Below are 23,044 nucleotides of genomic sequence, written 5' to 3'. Positions count from 1 at the left end.
AAGGGCTACAAAGATGATTGGGGGATTAGAACATCTCTCATATGAGGAAAAGCTGAGGGACTTGGGCCTTTTTAGTCTAGAGAAAAGTAGATTGAGGGGGGATCTTATTAATACTTGCAAATACTTGAAGGGAGGTTGCCAGGGGGATGGGAACAGTCTTTTTTCAGTGGTGCCCAGTGATAAGACAAGAGGGGTAACGGGCACAAACTTGAACATAAGAAGTTCCATCTTAACACTAGAAGGAACTTCTTTACTTCGAGGGTGGCAGAGCACTGGCACAGGCTGCCCAGAGAGGTTGTGGAGTCTCCCACTCTGGAGACATTCAAAACCTGCTTGGCCGCTGTCCTGTGCAACCTGTTGTAGGTGACCCTGCTATGGTGGGGCGGTTGGACTAAATGATCTCCAGAGGTCCCTTCCAACTCTGACCTTTCTGTGATTCTGTGATTTTTCTTCAGCTTTTTAGGAGGTTACCATCCTTGAGTATCACATTTATCCTAGCCTCTCTAGATCCACTGCAAGCTCTGAAATGTTTCTCTCTTCAGTTGTTAAACACCGACATTAGAACCTTTGCCAAATTAATTATTCAAATGGCAACTATTTGCCTTCTTACTTTACTGAAGAATAATGTCATTCCACATTAGAACATAAATCCCTCTTGAAAAAACCTCACAGCCTATTTGAATCGTAACAACAACATACAAATGCATCCTAGTTTTACATTCAACTTGCCCAGAACTCTTCAGGGAAGAAGTTGTTACTATTGCATTTCTTGCAAAACTAATACAGGTCCTTAAAACCTAGACTGTGTTGAGGTTAAGAAGGCTACGTGCTCCTCTCCTTCCTCCAAGCAGTTAAAAGTTTATACAAAAAAAATCAGGGGGCCACTTCTAACTGTGAAGGCAAGAATTTTGTTTTCCCCAGGATAAATAATTTTGTTATGTAAGAAATTAAGGCTGTTCTCCCCCTCGGCACCCCATGGAAATAATGAACACGCTTTTGCCCCCTCTTTTCCCAAGAAGTCTAACGATGAAAGTCTGGTTTATTAAAGCCATGTGTGTATAACAAGTTAAGAATGGAAGTTCAGCAAAGAACTCCAACTCTCTGGCAGTTACAGTAGCAGAGTGGTATCACTGCAATGATCACACAGGGTTTATCACAAAAACACCATTCTTCCTCTAAAGATTTGAGATACACAAAAGCTTTGCACAAAGTCTTCAGGGGTACCTCATCAGCCCCGTGAAACGTTTCAGATTGCTACAACTCTTGCAGGGCATCACAGATTAGTTTCACCGACAGGCAAGATGCATGTCCTGAAACACTGAGAAAAAAAATAGATCTGTGTGCCAGTTCCACCAGCACTGTTGAAAACGTGCCTAAAGTACGCGGTGGTATTTGCAATAAGGTCTTTTATAATGAGAGCTATTTCTTGAATTACAATCAACTATTTGCTTTTCATAATTTGATTAAATAACATGAGACTTTAAACTTATAACTTCAGTATTCTGGCTCAGTATCCACTAATCTCTCATTGATCCCCATGCATCACAAAATCTACTTTCAGAACACTAATCCACCTCACAATACTCATAGTTAGTTAATTGTAAGGGCACACATGCTGGTATATAGTTCTCTGCTGTTTTATTTCAACCACAAGTTGCATCTTCTTTTCATTTGTTTGGTATTCATTTTTATGAAATACAAAATATCAAGTGTTGCACATCCTAGGACAATAATACTGCATTTGAGAAGTCACCCACATGGCACATATGCACGGAGAGAGTCACCGCTGCACACTTAAACATCATTAGGTACACAATTATTTTCTCTCTCATTATTTGCACCCCTGGGGTTTTTTTGTTTGCTTGTTTTAGGAAGCACCGCACACTTCCAGAATAAAGGAATTAAATAAAACTAGCTAACAGAGCTATTAATATTTAATATCCCTGTCCAAAACCGTAAATCATTAGGAGCTGCAGGTTCTAACTTTCCCCTTGAGAATCTGCTTCTCTTTCTGATCTGACTTAGCAGACATGAAGAATTTGTTATAGAACCCACAGCTGTAAACAAACTGCTAAATTTGCCATTTAATGACTGCAAATAGTTTTAACCAGTCAGTTCAACCATGGTCAAAGCAAAAACCCTGATGTTATGATTACTTACTATTCCTAATACAAGAAAAACTCTCCTGTAAGGAGATCTGCACTGGCATTTTACAGTGACATGTTTGCATTGCTACTGTAGGAACAGAAAAAAGTTGATATATCAAGTTCATGGATAATAGTTGCAACTATTCTAGATGACCAACGTACAATACTCAAAAGTTAGCAACACACCTAGAGTTTATTAATGTTTATCAGTCTGCACTATGGCAGTTTCCACAATCACCATCTTCCAAAAAAAATTAGAATAAACATAATTCTAATAAATTGGAATAAGCATAATAAAATTAGAATACCCAATGTTACTATACTGCAGAATACAAGAAAATAAGCAAAAACTATGCGCTACATAAAATACTTTAAAATTACGCTTCATTAGAGGTTTTCAGGAACTGACGGAGTGGATATACTATGCATAAGCTCTAATAAAATTGTCCCCAGCCTATCCTAGAATATATCCTATGCATATATTCTCCAAGTGGCTACATACTAACCTTTCACCACTCCCAAGAGAGGTGGCGAGTTCTCTTGAGGGGTTCTGTCAGGTTCCTGGGGAGGTACAACCATAGCAAGCGTATGCACTGGGACACGTGGAACCTTCAAACAAAGCCACAGACACACATGCAGGTTAAGAAAATCCTTTGGAATCGACCAGATCTTGAAGTGCTAATACAAAGATACATTCCTATCCTATTCCATTACCTCCATTTCACTCTTCCCCAACTGTGTATGCTACACTATCTCTTGGTAGGACCTGTTCCGTGCTATTTTATTGTGAATAATATGTCAAAGTTGACTGCGTCACTCTTCACAAAATCCCAGGCTGTGGAGGCTGGAAAACTGTTCATGTCTTTAATCAACTAGCTCCACTGGAAAGTTACCTCTTTAGGTTGCAGAATTCTAAATTTACACAATGTATTTTCTGCCATATAACAGCCAAAATCAGGGGTGCTGTCACAAGGGTTTAGAACTGTTGAAACAAAATACTGAGAGAACGCAACCAAGAAAATACTGTTCTTTTGAGATACTAGGTTTGGGACTATCCCATCTAAGAAGCAGAAAAGACAAAGTTCATGCACTTTTCAGCACGCTGCAGACAACACCCATCAACTCTCTTACTCTACCATTTTCACATGCAGAGACTTTTTAAAATCCTTTCCACTGTATATGTTCACATCTAAATTAACTTCACAAGTTAACTACTAAGGAAGTCCTTCTTGGCAACTTTCATGGTGATATTTAAAAAAACCCAACTCCTTAAGCCTTACCTGAGACTGATCCTGAGATGGAGGTGTGAGCTGAGACAAGTCTGCTGCAGGAACCGACAAAACATTGTTTGGGTAATCCAGCAAGTAAGAAACAACATTTGTATGTCCTCCTTTGGCAGCTTCAATGAGCATCGTGGAACCATCCTGAAGTGAGATTTTTGGAAATAAAAAGCCAGAAGATTAATTTTGCTACCTGGTGTAGCATGTAAGATATGAATCAGACCATTTAAAATTGCACATCTACTAATCCATTAAGTCAACTACGTGGTTCTTTCAGTACCTATGATAAATGCATACTTTTAAGTGAATACCTTGAGCCGATGAGTAGGGTCTGCACCATGAGCCAGGAGAAGCTCCACAACTGCCAGGTGGCCTCCCGCACATGCCAGTGACACCACCGTGTGGTCATTATTAGCTGTAGCCCTGTTAACGTTGGCACCTATGAAGAGAAGATCAAACACAAGGGAATTCATTTTAAAAGAATGTATCAACAAGTACAGCGTTTTCTGGAATAAACTTTTCTCTTCTAATCTTCCTAATTCATACACACTTCTAGGGTAAAAGCAAGGGATTTTGAGTAACTGATGGTTTCTACACATCATCCTCCTCATCTTATAAAGACAAAGCAGTAATGACAGTAACGGTAGGCCTTGTAAGTGGTAAGAGAAGGGGAACACTTGTGGTGTACAAAGCACAACTTTTAAATTTTCATTCTAAGCACTTATCAGTATAACTACATGGTGCAATTTTTACTGTTTCAGACAGTACTTGAAGATGTATGTTTTCTGAAGGAGGAATTGCTTTTCTTAAGAAACTGACAATATTTGCCATACTTCAAATCTATTCATTAATCAATACAACAGAGTAGGAAGAGTAACTAGCAAAGTATTTGTGATTCATTGTACCATGAACAAAATGAAATTCAAAAAACCCTTAACAAATGCTCATATACACATAGCCAGATTAATTTTGAAGAAGGATCACAAACATGCAGAATTGTAAAGTGGCATTTAACATTTTAAAATTAATTACTTAAACTGGTATTTTACCTTTGCTAATAAGGAATTGCACAGTGCATAAATGACCAGCTCGCGCAGCCTTCATTAGTGGGGTTCTCCCACCTTCAGATTCATGCTCCTATTGTAAAGAAGAAATAAGATGTATAAATTGGCAACAATTATACCATTGTTTTAGCTTTTGAACCATCTCATGATGGGACCAGAATTACCTGTATCAGTAGAAAAATCTATCTTATAAGCTGAGTGTGATCAATATAAACCAACTGGAATCCATTTTCATGTTACCTTAAATACTGAGTCACACTGTCAAAAAGCTTTAAGACCAAATCCATACTGTTATCACACTAGGAAGTTTCCCCACGTACGTACCCCTTTTTATTTTAGTGTTCAAACACATAACATACTTGAGAACAGTAACATCTTGTTTCCTCCTCAAAAAAGGATCACCAACACAAATATCACCCAGCATCAGCACACTAGTAGCTACGAACTGATGTGCTGTCACATGCTGCATGCCAGACCTTTAAAATCGCAATAGTGTCTGAAGTGCAGACAACATTTTTAAAATACACTGAAGAGAATCAGCAATAAAAATGAGGCAAATTACTGTGGGTCACAAAAAGTCTTTGAAGAGGAGGACTGAAGATTTGAGCAGAAAGATGACAAAAGGATGATACAAACCAACAAAAAAGAATGAACAACAGTTTTCCATTTTTAAATGTTTCTGAATACTGGAAGGATGTGGCTGAATACAACTGTATTAGAGAAGTTACAGAACTAGAAAATTTGCCTGCTATGTAGACATGATCAATACCACAAAGAATGCTGACTAATACATATCAACCCTCCCTCCCGCAGCAGCAAGGGGGGAGAACATCATCTTCCTGGGAGTGCTGGTATTTGCGCTCTGAATATTCAGTCTGATCAATAGTATACTAGGACTGTGGAGGTTTTTAAATTAAGCATCTGGGAAGTCAAGCTTTAAATTCACTATTTACCTTCAGGAATTGCACGTATATCTGACAGTGAAAGTTAACATTTAGCACTGACAGAGGACGATACTGCCATTTACAAATATAAAAGGACAAAAAATAGATTTGACAGAACAAATCAACTCCTCCCCATAGTTCAAGTATTCCTGAAAACTCTACATATGTCCTTTGACATATGGCTTTGGTTGCAAGCTGCACCTTTAGTCAGCTTTCTGTTCATACACTTGAGGAAGAAGACTCTTGACTGGATCTTCTATTGGAGACTGACCCCGTGCAGACAATACAAACCAATCCCTTGCCCTAACGGGGTTACACCACCCCTTTCCTATGCGCTTTGGAAAGATTGGGAACGTGCCACTCCTGCACCTTCATAAGAATTTTGTGTGATTGTACACCACTTTAACACACCTTTAAACTCCAAATTAGTGCTCCGATTTCTTTGCTTACCTGGTAGTATAACGCATAAGTGCATGCGGGCAGATAGGAAGCCTTACAGACTTATTGCTGAAGTCACTTTTTTTTTTTTTTTAAGTAAGTAGATTCCAATCCCAGGGCAAATGACTGCTTAGCTGTCAATAAATACATGCATCCTTTTGGATTGTCTGCATGTCAGAAATATTTGCAGAACATGTAGAGTTAATTATGTTAGTATGTGGCCCTATGATGTGCAAGAAGTAGTGGCATGCCCTTGAGCTCTGATGCTTACCCTGGTGTTTGGCATAGTTTTTCCTTCCTCAGCCACTGCCAATAGATCATAAAAAGCCAGATGCTGCTGTTTGCCTTATGGACAACAAAAACCCTGGTGCTGCTGGCAAATCACTCACAAAGCAGATGAAGAACTCACAAAGAACTACTGAACACCACTTCACTTGCTGAGCAAGACCAGAACGTTACTGCCCAAACAATTTAATACACATTTTTAAATCCCTGTTGATGCAACGGCAAAGATGGCAAGAAGCAAAATTTATATTAGGTCATCTTAGCTATATTCAATATAGTGAAAAGCCATTCTATATGGCATTCAGATGTAACGCTTCAGATAACTAGCAGTAAGATATCACTATTTGCCACATTCTCTATTCCTAACAGACTTCACTGTTGAAGTCTTAAGCATCTATGTCAGGAGGCTTCCTCATTTAAATGCAATGCAGTTATTCTGCCCAGTTCAACCAACTGTCACTTCATCAAGCAGGCAGAACTTGATCCTCAACTATTATATGCTTCAAATACTTGCAGCACTACACACATCACCAGTCCAGCCAAACTAAACCATTTGTGTGCCCACCTGCTGTAGATCTTCAAAAGTTATTGCATTTTGATGGTATTTTTCACATTGGAAGACAGAAATGCATATTTTATTTTAAGATTAAATTAATTCTGACTTCAGCACTCTATTTAGCCCCAATAAAGGCTAACAGATAGCACAAACTCAAGCTTTAAGGGAAAAGATCTAGAACAAGCCAAAATAAGAAGCTGAGCCCATGCAGCGCCCTCTGTCTACTCACATCCTCTCTTTTACCTGGAATGGCCAAAAATTTCAATTTTTTGTTTAAGCTGAAGCAGATAATTAAAATCAGGGCAGAGAACATGAAAGCTGTCCAAAAGCATCCCCCCATCATCTTCCCAATATGTTTCTTCCTTATATTAATATGAAGTACATGCAAATGCTTATTTTGTAAGAACAAAACTGGCAAGGAGTACTTATCTCCAAAGAGAGTTTCCCTGGCTGTCTGCACTGTAGGACTCACCACAGTACTCTGTCTCTCTTCACTGCCCTAATCCTGAGAAATACTGCAGGTCGGATGATCAGAAAGAGGTATAAAGGAGAACACCTATACCAGCTTTGACTAGAAAAAGCCATTCTCTAAACACTTGAGTGATGTGCTCTCCTGCTAATTCTGCTTGAACAGAAAGGGCACTCAAGACAAATTTTCTGTAGGTTTGAGTACCAGATGGGAAGGAAGGGGAAAGGGAGAGTATTACCCAAATGAGGTAAGAGTTTACATTACCTGCACCTTTTCCACTAGGACTCAAAAAGGAGATGAGGATCCAGTCAGTAATAATTATTTTCTTTCTAGACAAATCAATACTTCAGAGAGCACGGCAAAAGCAGTGTCATCAGAAGCATCTTATGACAATCACTGGTGTGTTTTTCATTCGTGACTGAGTTCTCTGTTTCAGGCAATTTCAAGACCAGCTACATAAGGTCTCCTTGGTTCACAAGGTATTCATGGTTGGCAAGTACTATTCACTAGGACTTTTTTTCATGTTTGTTTCCAATGTCTTATGTTATTTAAAAGCTCTAGAACAAAATCTGCATTTTCAAAGTAAAGGTCCAACTGCTCTCTTCAATTCTTTAACAAGTCTCTCTCATCCATGACAACAGTGAATATTTAATGGAAATCTAAACGTTATTCTAAGCAAAATTATATAGACAAAGTTTTTGATGCAAGACAACAGCCAGACAATACAATTCTCAACACTGTGCCACTTTGCTAATTTTCAGGATCCTATCAAGGGATACAGTACTCCAGCAGTCTCCAACCTAATTGTCCCAGATAACCTTCCTGAGATACATAGCAAACCAGTATTTCAGAGGCACCTAAGAACTCAGCTAGTTTAAAGTAAATACCTGAAAAGGGAAGACAGTACATATCCAGTTTCCTGTAGGAACAGGTTTAACACAGCGATTTGTGCTAATAGACTCAATGAGATAACTTGCTGCATTTGTAAAGGTTGAGATACTGCTTTTTAAAAAACAGGGTTTTAGAAAACCCAACAGAAGGGAAAATGCAGGACAAAGATGACATGTCTCGTCTACACAGCGAGTCCTTGTATTTTTGAAGAAATTTAGATGCCTTAAAGCCATGGTGGTTGTTAGCATGTATCCTGAGGCTGCAGCTTACAAGCATCAAAGGCCAACCTCACCTGATGCTTGCCCGGCTCTATGCCCTCCAAAATAGTCTTCTTTAAGTCCTCCTGCTTGTCCTGCGGAAGGAAAAAGAAGAACTCACGGCTCTTGTTCTACAAATAAATGTTGTTCTTGGCCATGAAGACCTGGAATGTGAACTTAAATGGATCAGATCCACCAGATGAAAACTCTGTTTTGCTGGAATTAGGCAAGCAAGCACAAAGGTAAGTCCAAGCAACGCAGCTCTTGTCAGTTAAGACTCCTATCACAAGCCATTCAGATTCACGAAGAGAAGATCATACACAGCATCTTGTTAAATACAAGATGACTTTTTTTTCCTTCACTACTGGCAAAAGAAAGGATTTCATTGTACTTACACCATCCAGAGACAACACAACATCCAAAAGGTGTTAACTACAAAAATTAGCTTCACATGCCCTACAACCTTTTGTTTTATTTGTAGAAGCCTGAGGGCCAAGTCTAAAAAGACCTGAAAATGCCGACCTACCCCTGATGGTTCAAGAAACAGTATGGAAAAACATGACAGCTTCTCAGATTCCTCACTGTACCGACAACACAGCTATCTCCAGCACGGTTTCATTCAAATCCATGAAGTATTGGCTACTTTTGTAGATATTTAAATGCTGCCCTATGCACACTGCATCGAACGGGATGTGAGTTTATAATTCAGGAGCCACATTAGCGTGAGGGATGTTACCAGCTGAAGGTAAAGCAATGATGCCTGCAATGACAAAAACACTGGTCTGTAAAAATCTTTGTCCTAGGGGAAAAAATCAAGAGGTAGTTTAGCATGCCTGTATTTTATTTATTTTTTTGGCAACTGGAGTTATGTGGATGACAGGTAGCCAGTTTTAGTCTTTTAAAGAAAGCCACGCATGGAATTTTAACAAGTATAAAGATCTTTAGGGAGAGCTCGACAGTGTAAAATGAGAAGAACACAAGGATGAAGCTGCCTTCAGGGTTTCTCTTCCACCTCTCAAATTCAGCATAAAAGTAGCAGAAGGGTAAACTCCATCACTAGATCAACTCTCCTGTGCAGCAGAGCCTCACATACAGCTGCAAGGCAGCCCAGATTAGAAAATTCCAATTTAAAACTCTTTTTTGTACTTCCCAGCTGGAAAAAGCTGGAATCTTCTTGCTGTCCAAAAAAGGAAAATCTCTCATTTTCAGCTACACTGAAACAGGCAAAGATGCAACCACTTTATCAAGAACAGTCTCGCTTTCAAAAAGACTGTATCTCCAGTGTGCAGCATTTCATCCAGGTCTGATTCTACATTAAAAGGAAACAGGCATCTAAACAGGGACTTTTAGTTTATAGGAAGATATACAGCTTAAAAGCAGGATATTACCTCTCGTTCAGTATCATCAATACTCTTTGTGAGCTTTACAGTTGTTAACCTAATTGCTGTGGGAACATACATGCACCACGCATGTCTTACCTTACACAAGCTTTGAGATGAAGGTAACTGCTAGCACAGACATACAGAAGAAGGAGAAAAAAAAAAAAGAAAAAGGAGAACTCTTATAGGAAAAACAGAAGTCTTCTCTCATGTTTGAAGCTAGGCAAATCCTTGGCATACAGGTAGGTGACTATTGCTGAAGTGCTGGTTACTTTTTCCTGAAGCTATTAAACCATACCATAAAATGCTTTTATCAAATCATATTTCAGAGTTCTAAGCTTCACAATTTTACTCCTATGAATCACAAAATCTAAAGTACGTATTTTGTCCCCATAAAGAAGTTTGTAACCAAGTAAAATTTACATTTGGTCCAGTGGCAGGAGCTCAGACTAAGCCCTGAAAGTCTCTAGGGCTGCAGGCTATAATGGAACTAGAATGCAACTAAGGCACAGATGGGATCACAGGCTGAAGTCTTCAGATGTGCCTCATATTAAGTCATTCATATACTTGGCAAAAGCAAGCCGATTTCAAAATGCATACATTAAGAAGGAAAGGTGTAGGACTGCCAAGCTAGTTTTACTACAGATTTTGACAGGCCAACTTTGTCCCTGTAAGGACATGGAAAAGACAGATCCCTTAAAGAGGGGCATCAGAAAAGCATCAGAATAACTGGTCACAAGCCAGACTTCATAAATAATTAGTCACAATTAAATACAAATTCATCAAAATACCACACATGATTGAGCAGCTCTCCAGCAGACAGAAACAGATGAGCATGTACTCTGACACTGTTCACTTCTAGTATAACTTGTCACTGCAGAGTTTTAAGGAAAAATTAACCACAAACCAAAGAAAGTGCATCTCAGCCATCATTTCCTTTTAATTTCCTGGTTCTTGTAAAGCCACATTCCTTAATGAATCTAACAGAGCTCTCGGGATCTTCACTGGTTCTTGAACTGAATGACATATTTGATATCTAGGCCAGAGATCAGTCCCTGAAAAGCAGGAGTTCCCATTTTCTGTTTGCAAGACAACAGCCTTTTTGTGCTGAGACGTGGTGGTAATAATCACTCTCAGTTCAGATAAAACTCTACCGGGGACTAGAATCATTTATAAAACTGTCTGGGTTGGATGGGACCTTAAAAATCATCTAGCTCCAAGCCCTCTGCCCTGGGCTCTCTGCCCTCCCATCAGACCAGGTTGCTCCAAGTCCTGTCCAACCTGGCCTTGAACACCTCCAGGGATGGGGCAGTCACAGCTTCCCTGGACAACCTGGGCAAGTGCCTCAACACCCTCACAGTGAAAAATTTCTTCCTAGTATCTAATCTAGATCTCCCCTCTTTCAGTGTAAAACTGTTCACCCTCATCCCTATTGCTCCAGTCCCTGATCAAGAGTCCCTCCCCAGCTTTCCTGTAGCCCCTTTAGGGACTGGAAGGGTCTATAACATCTCCCCAGAGCCTCTTCTTCTCCCCTATACACAAAATAAAGTAATACAACACAAGTCAGTTTCACCACCTGATGATGGATTGCCGAGCCTGCCCCCAGCATTGATAGCAGATCCCTGCACATCAGCCAACCCCTGTTTATATACTGAGCATGACATCTATGGTATGGAATATTCCTTTTGCCAGCTTGTTTTGTCTATGCACCCTCTCAGCTTCATGGGAAGCTGAAAAAGTCCTTGACTGATGTAAACAGCACCTGGCAACAACTAAAATAATATGCACTATCAGTATGGTTGTCACACCAATCCCAAAACATAGCAACTACTAGAAAGAAAGTTAACTCTATCCCAGCTGAAACTAGGACAGAAGCCAAGAAAGATTTGAGGTCTTAAAGTAGATTATATGCTTTCCAAGCCATGGAATCAAGGCTCTGAATTGGGAAGAAGTGGGAGAACTGATCACAACAGATCTTGACAGCCAGTGTTTATTGTTCCTTTAACTCAAGAGCATTTCAGGAAGAAAGATCAACTTTCATTCCTTAATCTAGAATCAGGGAGAAGAAGAATCCTCAAAAACTATGCTCACTGCCTTCCTGGTCTGGGGGAAAAAACAAAACAAAACAAACCCAAAATATGCAGGTGGCTAACAGAACAACAAAGTAAGAGCAGCAACATCCAACAGTGGCTACAACTCTACAGGCAAATGAAACAGGGCCAGGAGAAGAGGTCAGGCATAAGATCACTGGTCACTCACACTGCTGACTCCTCTGCGCCGGCCTTGTCAAGAACCACAGGGAGCAGGTCACCATGGACTGTTCCCAACAGGCATCCTGGAAAATGTGCCGTCAAGCTAATCTCCACTTATCTCAGAGGACTCGCACCCTCAAGCACCCCTTCAAGACCTCATCCCACAACCCAGGGATGTCCAACGGACGCTCCCAATAGCGCACCATGCAAACATCACTCTGCTGGGCTGCATTGCACCCACTGACATGCGTACAGACACAGGGGCACAGCCTCAGGCTCAACGACCTGCCAGGCCCAGGGCTACACAGCACAGGTGCGTTCAGTGCAGGCCATTTCTCCTTGCCATCAGAGAACGGCCCTCAACCATGTTTTATTTTACTTTCTAAGACATAGGCAGTATTTTCCTCAAAAAGGACCACTCCACATAAGGGTAAGATGGGACCCTCCACAACAGGGTAAGGGCCACAAAGATGACGAGAGGGCTGGAGCAGCTCTCGTATGAGGAGAGGCTGAAAGAGTTGGGGTTATTCAGCCTGGAGAAGAGAAGGCTGCAGGGTAGACCTCATAGCGGCCTTCCAGTACTTAAAGGGGGCCTACAAGAAAGCTGGAGAGGGACTTCTTACGAGGCCATGCAGCGATAGGACCAGGCAGAACAGCTTCAAACTGGAAGAGGGGAGATTTAGATTAGATATTAGGAAGAAATTTTTCACTGTGAGGGTGGTGAGGCACTGGAACAGGTTGTCCAGAGAAGCTGTGGCTGCCCCATCCCTGGAGGTGTTCAAGGCCAGGTTGGATGGAGCTTGGAGCAACCTGGTCTGATGGGAGGTGTCCCTGCCCAGGGCAGGGGGGTTGGAACTAGATGACTTTTAAGGTCCCTTCCAACCCAAACCATCCTAAGATGTCCAAGATCCTAAGATGTCCAAGATCCTAAGATGTCCAAGATCCTAAGATGTCCAAGATCCTAAGATGTCTTATGTCCAGATACTACTGACGGGTGAAGAAGGTTTCTGAAAAACAATGGTTTCTGAAAAACAATGAAACATCAGTGAAAGCAATCCCAAGGACAAATGAACTTTGTCAGGTCCCTTCCAACCCAAACCATCCTAAGATGTCCAAGATCCTAAGATGTCCAAGATCCTAAGATGTCCAAGATCCTAAGATGTCCAAGATCCTAAGATGTCCAAGATCCTAAGATGTCCAAGATCCTAAGATGTCTTATGTCCAGCTCCTAGTGACTGTTATATAAACCTCATGTGTGAAGAAGGTTTCTGAAAAACAATGAAACATCAGTGAAAGCAATCCCAAGGAAGACTGAACTTTCAGGACAAAAAAGGAAAGAAGTAAAAGCAACTGGAGATTTACTTTCTGAACACCAGAAGGAGAGCAAAATGAACTAGACAAACGAAGACAGAGAGACCAGGGGGCTAAGTCCAGGTCTGCATTCAATTCCCCACTCCACCAGACTTCCTGGGACAACTTGATGAAATCATCTAACCTCATTTAAATTACTAATGACAATTGAAATCTAGAAGAATAGTCTCCCATGGTACTGCCAAAGAAGCTTTTTCATACTCTAGCAATAACACACTTCAGAAACTTTCCTCAGAACAATTAGAAAGATAACAGGTTTATTCAAAACAGCTTACAACTTCGAATAAAGGAAAGCAACACAGAGGTTTGAAAGGCAACTGCTCCAAAACTGAGGCACCTGCCATAAGCATCACTGCAGTTTTGCAGGCATTTCCCCGTTTACTTACAATCAGAATTCAAAACTGGTAGATTTATACAGCAGGTCTCCCTTTCATGTGCAGTTTTTCTTTGCTTCCTTACTATATTTTTCTTGGCAGCTCCCCATTGGATTGGCAGTACAAGAAAATGCAGTAAAATAAAATTTCACTTTAGAAAGGCATGAGATTTTTCTTAAAAATACTGATCAGAACTAGATACTAAAGGTCACAAACACTGCTCACCTTACTAATGAGAGGAAAAAATAAAAATGACAACTTATTAATTTTAAGTGACACTTAATTAAAAAAGTGACACAAAAAAGTGTCACTTAAAAACCCTTACACGTTTTTAAAAGCTTATGCATAGCAATTTGCATTGTTTTTGTTTCAGTCTTTGCTCCTCACTATGAGATATTTCACGGACTATACCTTCTTATAACCAAGTACTTCAATAGTGGGTTTTTTTTTTAAATACACAATAGAACCCCCCAAAACCCATCCTGCTTCTACTAAAGTGGCTGATGCTTGGTACCCAACGCTGACTTGAGCAAAGTTCAGCAGATGTGCCAAAAAAACCCCATAAACACCCCCCACCCTTAACATGACCTTCCTCCCTGGTAAGAACACGTGAAGCAGAACTTTACTGCAAAAGAATTAACAAGGCCTGATAAAAAAGTATATTCATAAAACAGAGTAGAAGTATTATTAATGCAGAATTACAGCATAAACTGTTCTGCCACTCTTATCATTTAAAAGGAACAAAAAACCCTAAAATACCAAACCAAAACCCCAACCCCCTCCGCAAACCAAAAAAACACCCATACAAGCAGAGCGTGTGGAAAAAGAAAGGAGAATAGTGGGAGAAAGCACAAAAAGGCAACCAAAAGAACAACCTTCCCTGCTTATGCCTTACTAGACACCAGGCTCCTAAACTCCTTTGGGTTCAACATATCAATTGCTTTTTACTGTTTAAAAGCCAAACAAACATTATATCCCTGTAGCTGATGAAAAAGCAGCTTTAGGTCTCCAGCTACATAATACGAAAAGTCAAGACAATTACATAAGCAACCTAGTTGTGATTAAATGCATCACGGAGAATAAACACTGTGAAAGCAATATGCTAAAACCAGGAGTTACAAGAAAGAAAAGAGTTCTGGAACAAAGAAAAAAAAACATATTATGCTGGTCATTTAAAAGGCATTGCTTAGTTTAGGGATTTTTTTGTGCTGAAGTTTTTAAAAGTTAGAGACTTACAGTGTTCAGAAACTAACACTAAAATACAGAAGCAGTAGCTCCTAATACTAAACATTTTAAATTCAGAGCAGCAGAGCAGGTAAACTCTAATCCACAAGAGTTTGGAAACAATACAGCGGCATAATGAACAATGGCAACACAGAAATATATCCTGCTAAACAATTAAACTTATGGATTATACTGAAATGAAGATAATCGACTGTCACGAGTGTAAGCTATAGCTAAAACTTTTCACTTAGCAGCTGAAAGATTACCTAATAAGAATTTTTATTTTTTCAGACCAAAACAAAATATGCAGGCTTTTTAAAAAAAAATTCTTTCATGCCTCTTTTCACATCTATATGTGAATCTCAATTGCTGAAATCGTCCTCCTGCTCTGTAAGCATATAAGCTTTGGCATAGAGTGTGTAACCAAAGGACTTTCCCCACAAGATGCAGCAGAAGCCTTACCAAATCAGCACCAGCTTGAAGCAACACATCTGCAACATCAGTGTGTCCATTTTCACAGGCATAGGTCAAAGCTGTATCTCCTGTCGCTGTCGTGGCATGAACATTAGCTCCTAGAAACACAACATTATTTTTTTCTTATTGGACATCTCCTTATCAACTATTTCACATCAGATAAACACAAAAATCAAGGCACTTTATCTGTGACAACAGCTATATCCCACTGACATCAGCTTCCACAGCCCAAGGGCATGGCTCTCATGGTAAAAATTGTGCTCATCGTAAAAATACCCTGAGGAGAGAGGATAAGCCAAGGCTTGGAAAAAGCATGACTGGCAGTCCAAGCACTTAAAACTATATGCTCACTTATTCCTAAATTCCTTCTACAGCAATGAAGATTTCAGTTGTTACAACATATAAAAGTGAATCCAGACAGTTGTCTAGACTATCCATTTGACAGAGAGCTGCATGCCCCAGAAAATCAGACAAAATGCATGTATAGTATTAATACTAATTCAATAACAGGACCATACACTTCTACCAATCTCATTTCTTCCCTGCGCTTTAAATTCATTTACTTTAAAATACTTTGAAATAATTTGACTAGCTTCATATATTCTGCCTTCATGAAAACTCTGCATGATTCCTGCTATGTAATGCATCATTCTTCAAAAAAGATGCCGATGTGATTAGCCATTTTCTTATTTTCAAGGTGTGAGATATATTTAGAGACTCCCTGATGCCAAAACAAGGCTCCTCGATTAACTTTCTACATTATCAGAAGCAAAGCGCAAGCAGCGTTCCAAGTGAGCTGGTGATGGGTGTCACATGCGGGTATCGCTGCACAGAGAGACACAGTTGTTACTGTCCCTCGATGAGCAGGGAGCGTTACTTTCTACAATTAGAAATCCAGACAATTTTATGCTTATTCTTAGAAAAGAGCAAGGAAGACTTCCAAAATGCAGCTCCTTTTTATTTATTTACTATTTTAAGCCATGCTACTACACTTTAGTTCTACCAACTTTAAACTAACAGACGAACTTTGAAGTGTCATTTCCCCCCAACTCCAGCAAGATTTATTTTTTACTGCTGTACAGTGTAGTAGTAAAACTCATTCATCACAGAAATTCAGCATATTCCAGAATCTGTCCTGTACACTATTTCCCAGGGCACAATTCCTAAAGTACCAGTTATTCAGGGAGGCTGACTGCAGATAATCAGGCTCAGTCAACACAGGAGCAGCATATAAAAACAAGCATTATCTGTATTAACATTTTGTCCTAAATGCAGTTAACTGGAAACAATGTTCCTAACGAACGTTGATACTTTTTACATATGCAACAGAATCCAGTGCTGACAGTACCAAACAATATTAAGGTGTAATATATGCTTTTTTTCTTCCTGCTAAGGTATCTGAGAATATAGTTTCTTGCAACAACACTGCAACCATCAAGCCTAGGTATCTTCTAAATCATACAGAACACCGAGTCTGTAGTATCTCTGGGCTAGATCATATGTACTGTATGCATACCTGCTGCCAGCAAGTATTTCACCAGTTCAAGATGCCCCTCTTGAGCGGCTTCCATCAAAGGTGTTGAGCAACCAAGTTCTATATCAGCTCCTGCCTTAATAAGGAAGTCAGCTACTTCAGAAAACCCTCCACAACATGCCAGAGTAAGAGCTGTTTCCTGTGTTTCTTCTGTCTGTGCATTTATATTTGCCCCTAGGAAACAAAACAGATGTTATTTTAACTGACCGGACGCAGGGTAGAAAGGTGAATGCTTATCACCTCCACGGTTTGGGCATTTTAGCTTTGCTCTGTAGTTACAGCCACGAGCAGCAACAGCCACACGCTACATCAGAGGAATTTGCACAGAATACCTAATGACAAATGGTCAACACTGCATTCTTCATAACAAACGCTCGAGAAATGACAGTGATTTCACCTTGTGCCAACAGCAAGGCTACCATCTCTTCATGGCCTTCCCGGGCAGCTTCCATGAGAGGAGTATAACCTTCATCATTAACTTCCTCCAGGTTAGCTCCCCTTTCAATCAGAAGAGCTGCTAACTCCACGTGTCCACCACAAGCAGCCAGAGTGAGTGGAGATTCAAACGAATCTGCAGGCATATTCACTTGAGCACCACTGTCTAAAAGCAAACGTGCCACTTCCACATGTCCATCCTACAAAACAAAGATGAACATAAAAATCAGGAAGAGTTGGAAGTCCCTTGATGCTGTAGCTGCAATCACTACCATACTGGGTCTGAAAATGATCCTAAGACAGACAGATTCTTTTTACTTATGATGGCTCAATTTATGGCACAGTTACGGTAATACCTGGATTAAACTCACATTTAGGTTTCTGCCTACAGCTAAGTTAGGCTTAAATGCATGAGGGAAAAAGAGCTAGAGGTATTTAAAAGATAGGTGGACGTGGTACTTAGGGACACAGTTTAGTGGTGGTTTTGACAGTGTTAGGTTGATGGTTGGACTCTTCCAACCTAGAAAATTCTATGATTCTATTTGTGTTGTTCGGTGGTTGGTTTTTTTGTCTTCTTTCCTGGGGAGGAGGAAAATATCCAGGAAAATACCTGGGAAACAAAAGTAATAGAGATAGCAATAGATATTACTGTAAGTAATAAACCCACCCCACAACTAAACCCCAAAACAAACATTGGAAAAAAATTTTTCTTTTTCTTTGTAGTTGATTCATGGCTTCTACAGAAAAAAAGCTCCAACTAGCAGTTTCTAGATCCTGGAAAAGATACCTACAGAAAAAATGAAGCGGGTTACAATGAGGTAGGTTACAGGAGGAGGGAAGACTCGAATAAATCTTAAAGGAGAATCCAAAGTGCCCTGGGGAGAAGCAATCTTTGCCATAGAGAGAAGAGAATGCAGACTGCCACAGCAGTCTGAGCCCTTACCAATCAAAGCATGTAAATGCAGCTATCAGCTTCTCAAAAACTATTACGGAACTCCTCAAAGTTACTTGAAATAGACCAAATACCAAAAATCCCTGTGTTGTAGTTTAACCCCAGCTGGCAACTCGGCAACACCAGTCACTTGCTCACTCCCCCTGGTGGGAGGGGGGAGGGTAAAAGTGAGAAAACTCATGGGTTGAGATAAAGACAGTTTAATAAGTAAAGCAAAAGCCATGCATGCAAGCAAGGGAAAACAAGGAATTCATTCACTGCTTTCCATCACAGGCAGATGCTCAGCCATCCCAGGAAGGCAGGGCTCCATCATGCATAACAGTGACTTTGGGAAGACAAGTGCCATCATTCCAAACGGCTCCCCCTTCCTTCTTCTTCCCCAGCTTTATATACTGAGCATGATGCCATATGAGATGGAAAATCCCTGTGGTCAGTTGGGGCCAGCTGTCCCGGCTGTGTTCCCTCCCAGCTTCTATTGCACACCCAGCCCACTGCTGGCTGGGCAGGTAAGGAGCAGAAAGGCCTTGAGGCTGTGCAAGCCCTGCTCAGCTCAGTAATGAAAATATCCCTGAATTATCAACACTGTTTTCAGCACAAATCCAAAACGTAGCCCCATACCAGCTACTGTGAATAAAATTAACTCTACCCCAGCCAAAACAAGCACACCATGTTTCACCCAAGGTGTGGTTTCCAGAGAGCCACAATACCTCTGAAAAAGGGAAAGCATAAAGAAGTTTTAGCCTTAGGAAAGAAGAAACACTCACACGGTTTCTTCCACATAACTTAAGAAACTGGGACCCAAACACGTGGAATAATTTGGAGCAGAGATCTTGGAAAACTGAAACAGATTACAAACTACACCTATCAAAGTGGGCAGGTTTGAGCCACGCAGAGAGTGCTCAGTGAAATACAGGTCTGAGGGTCTAATCAGGGGACATTTCATACTAGACCTTTCTTCATCATTGACAATGAACAGGGTAACAAGGATAAAAAGGGAACTCCAAGTAAAAGACTTGAATCGAAGCATGCTCTTTGTGTTTCTCAATGGAAAGAAAACCACTTGCTGCCTTGCATATTGCAGGTGCACAGCACAGGCATTAGGTGCATCACCTTGGTCGCTCCGTTTGCCATCCAAAGAAACATGGGGTTCTTCCAGGAGTAAACTGACACCCAGCTTTGATGATTGAGAGCCCTGTGTCCTGACACAGTGGTTCTCCCGGGATTTGACAGTTAAGCTGGATTAATTCTTTAAACTAGCCCCGACACATGCTGACAGATTTTGCTAGAGAACTAAAGAATACTTCTTTTAGAGGAAGACACAAAAACGGCCAATTTCAGTGGCAAATAGCAGATGTTTCTATGTTGTGTCCTTGGAAGGAAATCTAAATAAAATTTGGCAAAGCTAAGTGGCAAAAAAATTTACATTAGATGACCTCTCTGCCCAAGGTTCAAGCCAGAGCTGCCTAGGCTAGGGCAGTGATACCTTGGGGTGGTTTATAAAGTTATAAAGCTAAGAATTCCACTAATTCCCCAAATTCAAGAACTTCTTATGTATTAAGAACAGGACCCTCAAGCAAACTACCAGTCCCCCATTTTGATCTCACCAGATTTGTCAGCCAGTAACTCAAACAGCTAACACAGAGCTACAGACAAGGAGGTAAGAGGGATATCAAACATGCAACTCCTGTCAACAATTGTCTTAAGCTGACTATGAAGCAGGCAGTAAGTAACCTGAGATTGACAGCAATCAATTCTGTAAATTAAAACAGGCTGCTGTTCTCAGAGAAGCTGGCTAAAAACCAACAACCTCATCTGACTAAAAGTGTTATCCTAGGTGTGGCACTCTGTCTTGAACAAAGCATACTAATACTCAGAGATACTTACAAAATAACTGGTGGACAGAGACCAGACATCTCAGCTTCCTGTATTTGCAGCAATTATTAGTTGGAAAACAGTGAAGACCAGGAAAAGTCACAATAATTTGGCAGAATGGTTCCTTTCTGCAAGGGTGCAGCCGAAAGATAACAAGGAACGAATTCCATCATTTGGCTTGGAGTTGTGACTTCAAAGGATCAATTTATTTTCTGTTGCTTTTATACAATACATACTCTGTAATGCAAACTCATCTGAAACATCCAAGAGCTAAAAACATGCAGGCAACCCACACAACCTTATCTTGCCCAAGCGAGTCACTTCACAGCCTCCAAGTCGACCCAGTGCTCAGAGTTTACCACCACAGAACAGCAGGCTGATTAAAACATTTAGTTTGCAGCCATGCTGCAAGCTCCTTTAGGTGACAGCCACTGCAACTGTGTCCTTCTGAATTCCTTATTGGAACCAGGCTCTCATACAGGGAAGACTATTCAAGGATACTATTACCATCTCACTATTGGAAGACTTCAGCACAGCTTGGGACATTATAATCTGACCTCGATCACTTGCATCATCACCCCACAACTGCACTAAAAGAACACTTGATCCTCCAGCTCTCAGAAGACTGGAAGAACATTGCAGCCTGGCTTCTAAAGATTAGAAACTACTGGGAGCAAATTAAGTTTTCCCACCGTTCGCTGTGCTTCCTATGAAAGAACAGGGACCTGGTTTTCTTCTAAGAAGTTCCCCAGCTTGAAGAATAGATAAAAGGTCACCTAAGGTCTGGACAAAAATGGTTGCAGATATGCTTTGACACAATAGCACACTTTATTTACATGAAGCTGTTGGAAAGGGAAGTTTTTCCTCAATGGCTGCTTTGAAATTATATGAGTTGCCCGAGAACTAAGAACTAAACTACTTTTTACCTACTGTTTCGTTGCGGGGGCGGGGGGGGAATGTTGTGGGGGTTTTTTTTGTTTGGTTGGTTTTTTTGTTGTTTTTTTTTCAAGAAGAAAAACCTCAGAGCACCGTTTACAGAAACCTAGAAGAGAACAAACCATCTCTACATGCAATACACTTCCTGCAGTGGTGAAAGGACCCGTATAACGCATTAGTCATCCAGCTCAGTGCACTTCCGGCAGGCTCACACCATGGTGATCTGAGAGACCTTATTGACAGAAACAAAGGTAGACTCTTACACTGCAAAAGAAACAGTGACTTGGGCTCAACCTACTACTTTACTGCACTGTAGATCAGTTACCCCTAACAATTCACATAGGCAGCATTTAAAACAAAACATCATACTCCCAAAAATTAGAATAATTTTTCCCTATGACCAGCTAGACTGAGAAGGTGGCCACCTGTGGTAACTACAGTAAAGGCTTTCTTACAATGAAAACCTAACACACACTCACTTGCAGACCCAAACCAGCTTGTTAACAAAGGCTCATTTTATTTTATCTCCTTTATTCCTCTCATTGAAAAGGGAGCAGTACAAATAAAGGCTATTTACCATGCAGGCCTCCATTAGTGCCGTGTGCATCTCATCTGTTTTATGTTCTTGATCAGCTCCAGCTTCAAGCAAAAAACGAACCATATCTAAATGGCCTTCAAATGAAAGAGATCAAAATGAACATACATTTAATATTGTAAACTTTTACAGGTACAGACAACACACAATGAAATCATTTAGACACCCAAAGTTTGCTAAAGAACTCAAGAATTATTATTTTTTTTTTAAACAAGTTTAATTCACAAACCTGCTTTTTTTAAAGTACTCCAAAAATACCAGTGCAAAACGGACAGCCAGACTTTAGACAGTCTTTCCCAAAGATACTGGTCAACTATGAGATGAAGACAGACCTCTCTCATTCAAGTTTATACAACAGGAACCTTTCCTTGTGACTTCAAGCTATAACAGACTGCTTATTCCTTATTCAACTGTATACTGACATAACATTTAAGTGTTGCAAGGCAGCATACAGTTGGTGGGGATTACCTTTTAGCGACAAGTTCATGTAGATCTGAACTTAAGCTTTTTAATCATAGCATGCACAGACATATTTCTCAGAACCAAGATACACGCATTATGTCACATTATGTTATCTGACACTATTTTTATCAGCTTCCACTGAACTTTACCAATATTTGTTTTCAACTCTATTATGGTTTCTGCCATTTTAGAACTTACCATCCCAATGAGCACCCTCCTCCAAAACAAGACTTCATTTTACAAAAACCGAGAGGAAAACAAGGTAGCTCAACCAGCTTTTTCCAAAGATAATACAGGACATCTCTAGTCAATGAATTCCTTACATTACATCACTCTATTAAAGTTTTAGGTCAGAAGAAACAAGAATGCCCCTCCAACATATTGAGGAATACTATTTACTGAAAATTCGCTCTAAGGAATTAATACATGCTACAGGAAATCCATGACAAATGCAGATGCAAGTTTTCAGATGGGTTATACATAGCATGTATCCTCCAATTCTAACCACCTGAAGTTACTATGACAATCTGCATCCTTAAGCTTGTATTAGGAGAAAAACGATTGCTGGAAGTTTTATGAAGGTTTCTTGAAGAAAAAAAAGCCTTGGAAGCACATTGGATTCCTATTGCACTAAGTTACTTTATACAGAAACTTTAAATAGCAGAAGAAATTAAGTCAGAAGTCCGTAAGAGTTCATAATACATAACAATTCATAGACATCCTCCAAAAGTACACTGAAGGAAAAGTATCCAGTAATAATAATCGGATTTTCACCCCATCGGGTATTCCAGGAAAATTCCTTCTAACTTCACATTTTCCTACCAGCTAACAGAGATGTTTTCAGAACTTGCAG

General features: G+C 40.2%; 1 protein-coding gene across 1 annotated transcript in view; it reads right to left on the bottom strand.

The window, feature by feature from the left end:
* Positions 1-23,044, bottom strand: part of ANKHD1 (ankyrin repeat and KH domain containing 1) — a 106,158-nt gene that overhangs the window by 44,632 nt on the left and 38,482 nt on the right. Inside the window, exons 7-14 of the mRNA XM_009890698.1 lie at positions 21,712-21,806; positions 17,337-17,574; positions 16,922-17,113; positions 15,394-15,503; positions 4,477-4,564; positions 3,739-3,866; positions 3,428-3,571; positions 2,654-2,756 (exon numbers count right to left, since the gene is read on the bottom strand). Of these exons, the coding sequence (XP_009889000.1) occupies positions 2,654-2,756; positions 3,428-3,571; positions 3,739-3,866; positions 4,477-4,564; positions 15,394-15,503; positions 16,922-17,113; positions 17,337-17,574; positions 21,712-21,806 (1,098 nt within the window). The remainder of the gene's footprint in view (positions 1-2,653; positions 2,757-3,427; positions 3,572-3,738; positions 3,867-4,476; positions 4,565-15,393; positions 15,504-16,921; positions 17,114-17,336; positions 17,575-21,711; positions 21,807-23,044) is intronic.

The sequence above is a fragment of the Charadrius vociferus genome, unplaced genomic scaffold, assembly GCF_000708025.1.
Source record: "Charadrius vociferus isolate BGI_N301 unplaced genomic scaffold, ASM70802v2 scaffold828, whole genome shotgun sequence".
NCBI classification, from domain to species: domain Eukaryota; kingdom Metazoa; phylum Chordata; class Aves; order Charadriiformes; family Charadriidae; genus Charadrius; species Charadrius vociferus.
Note: the sequence above shows the minus strand (reverse complement) of the source record. Positions and strands in the feature narration are given on the sequence as shown.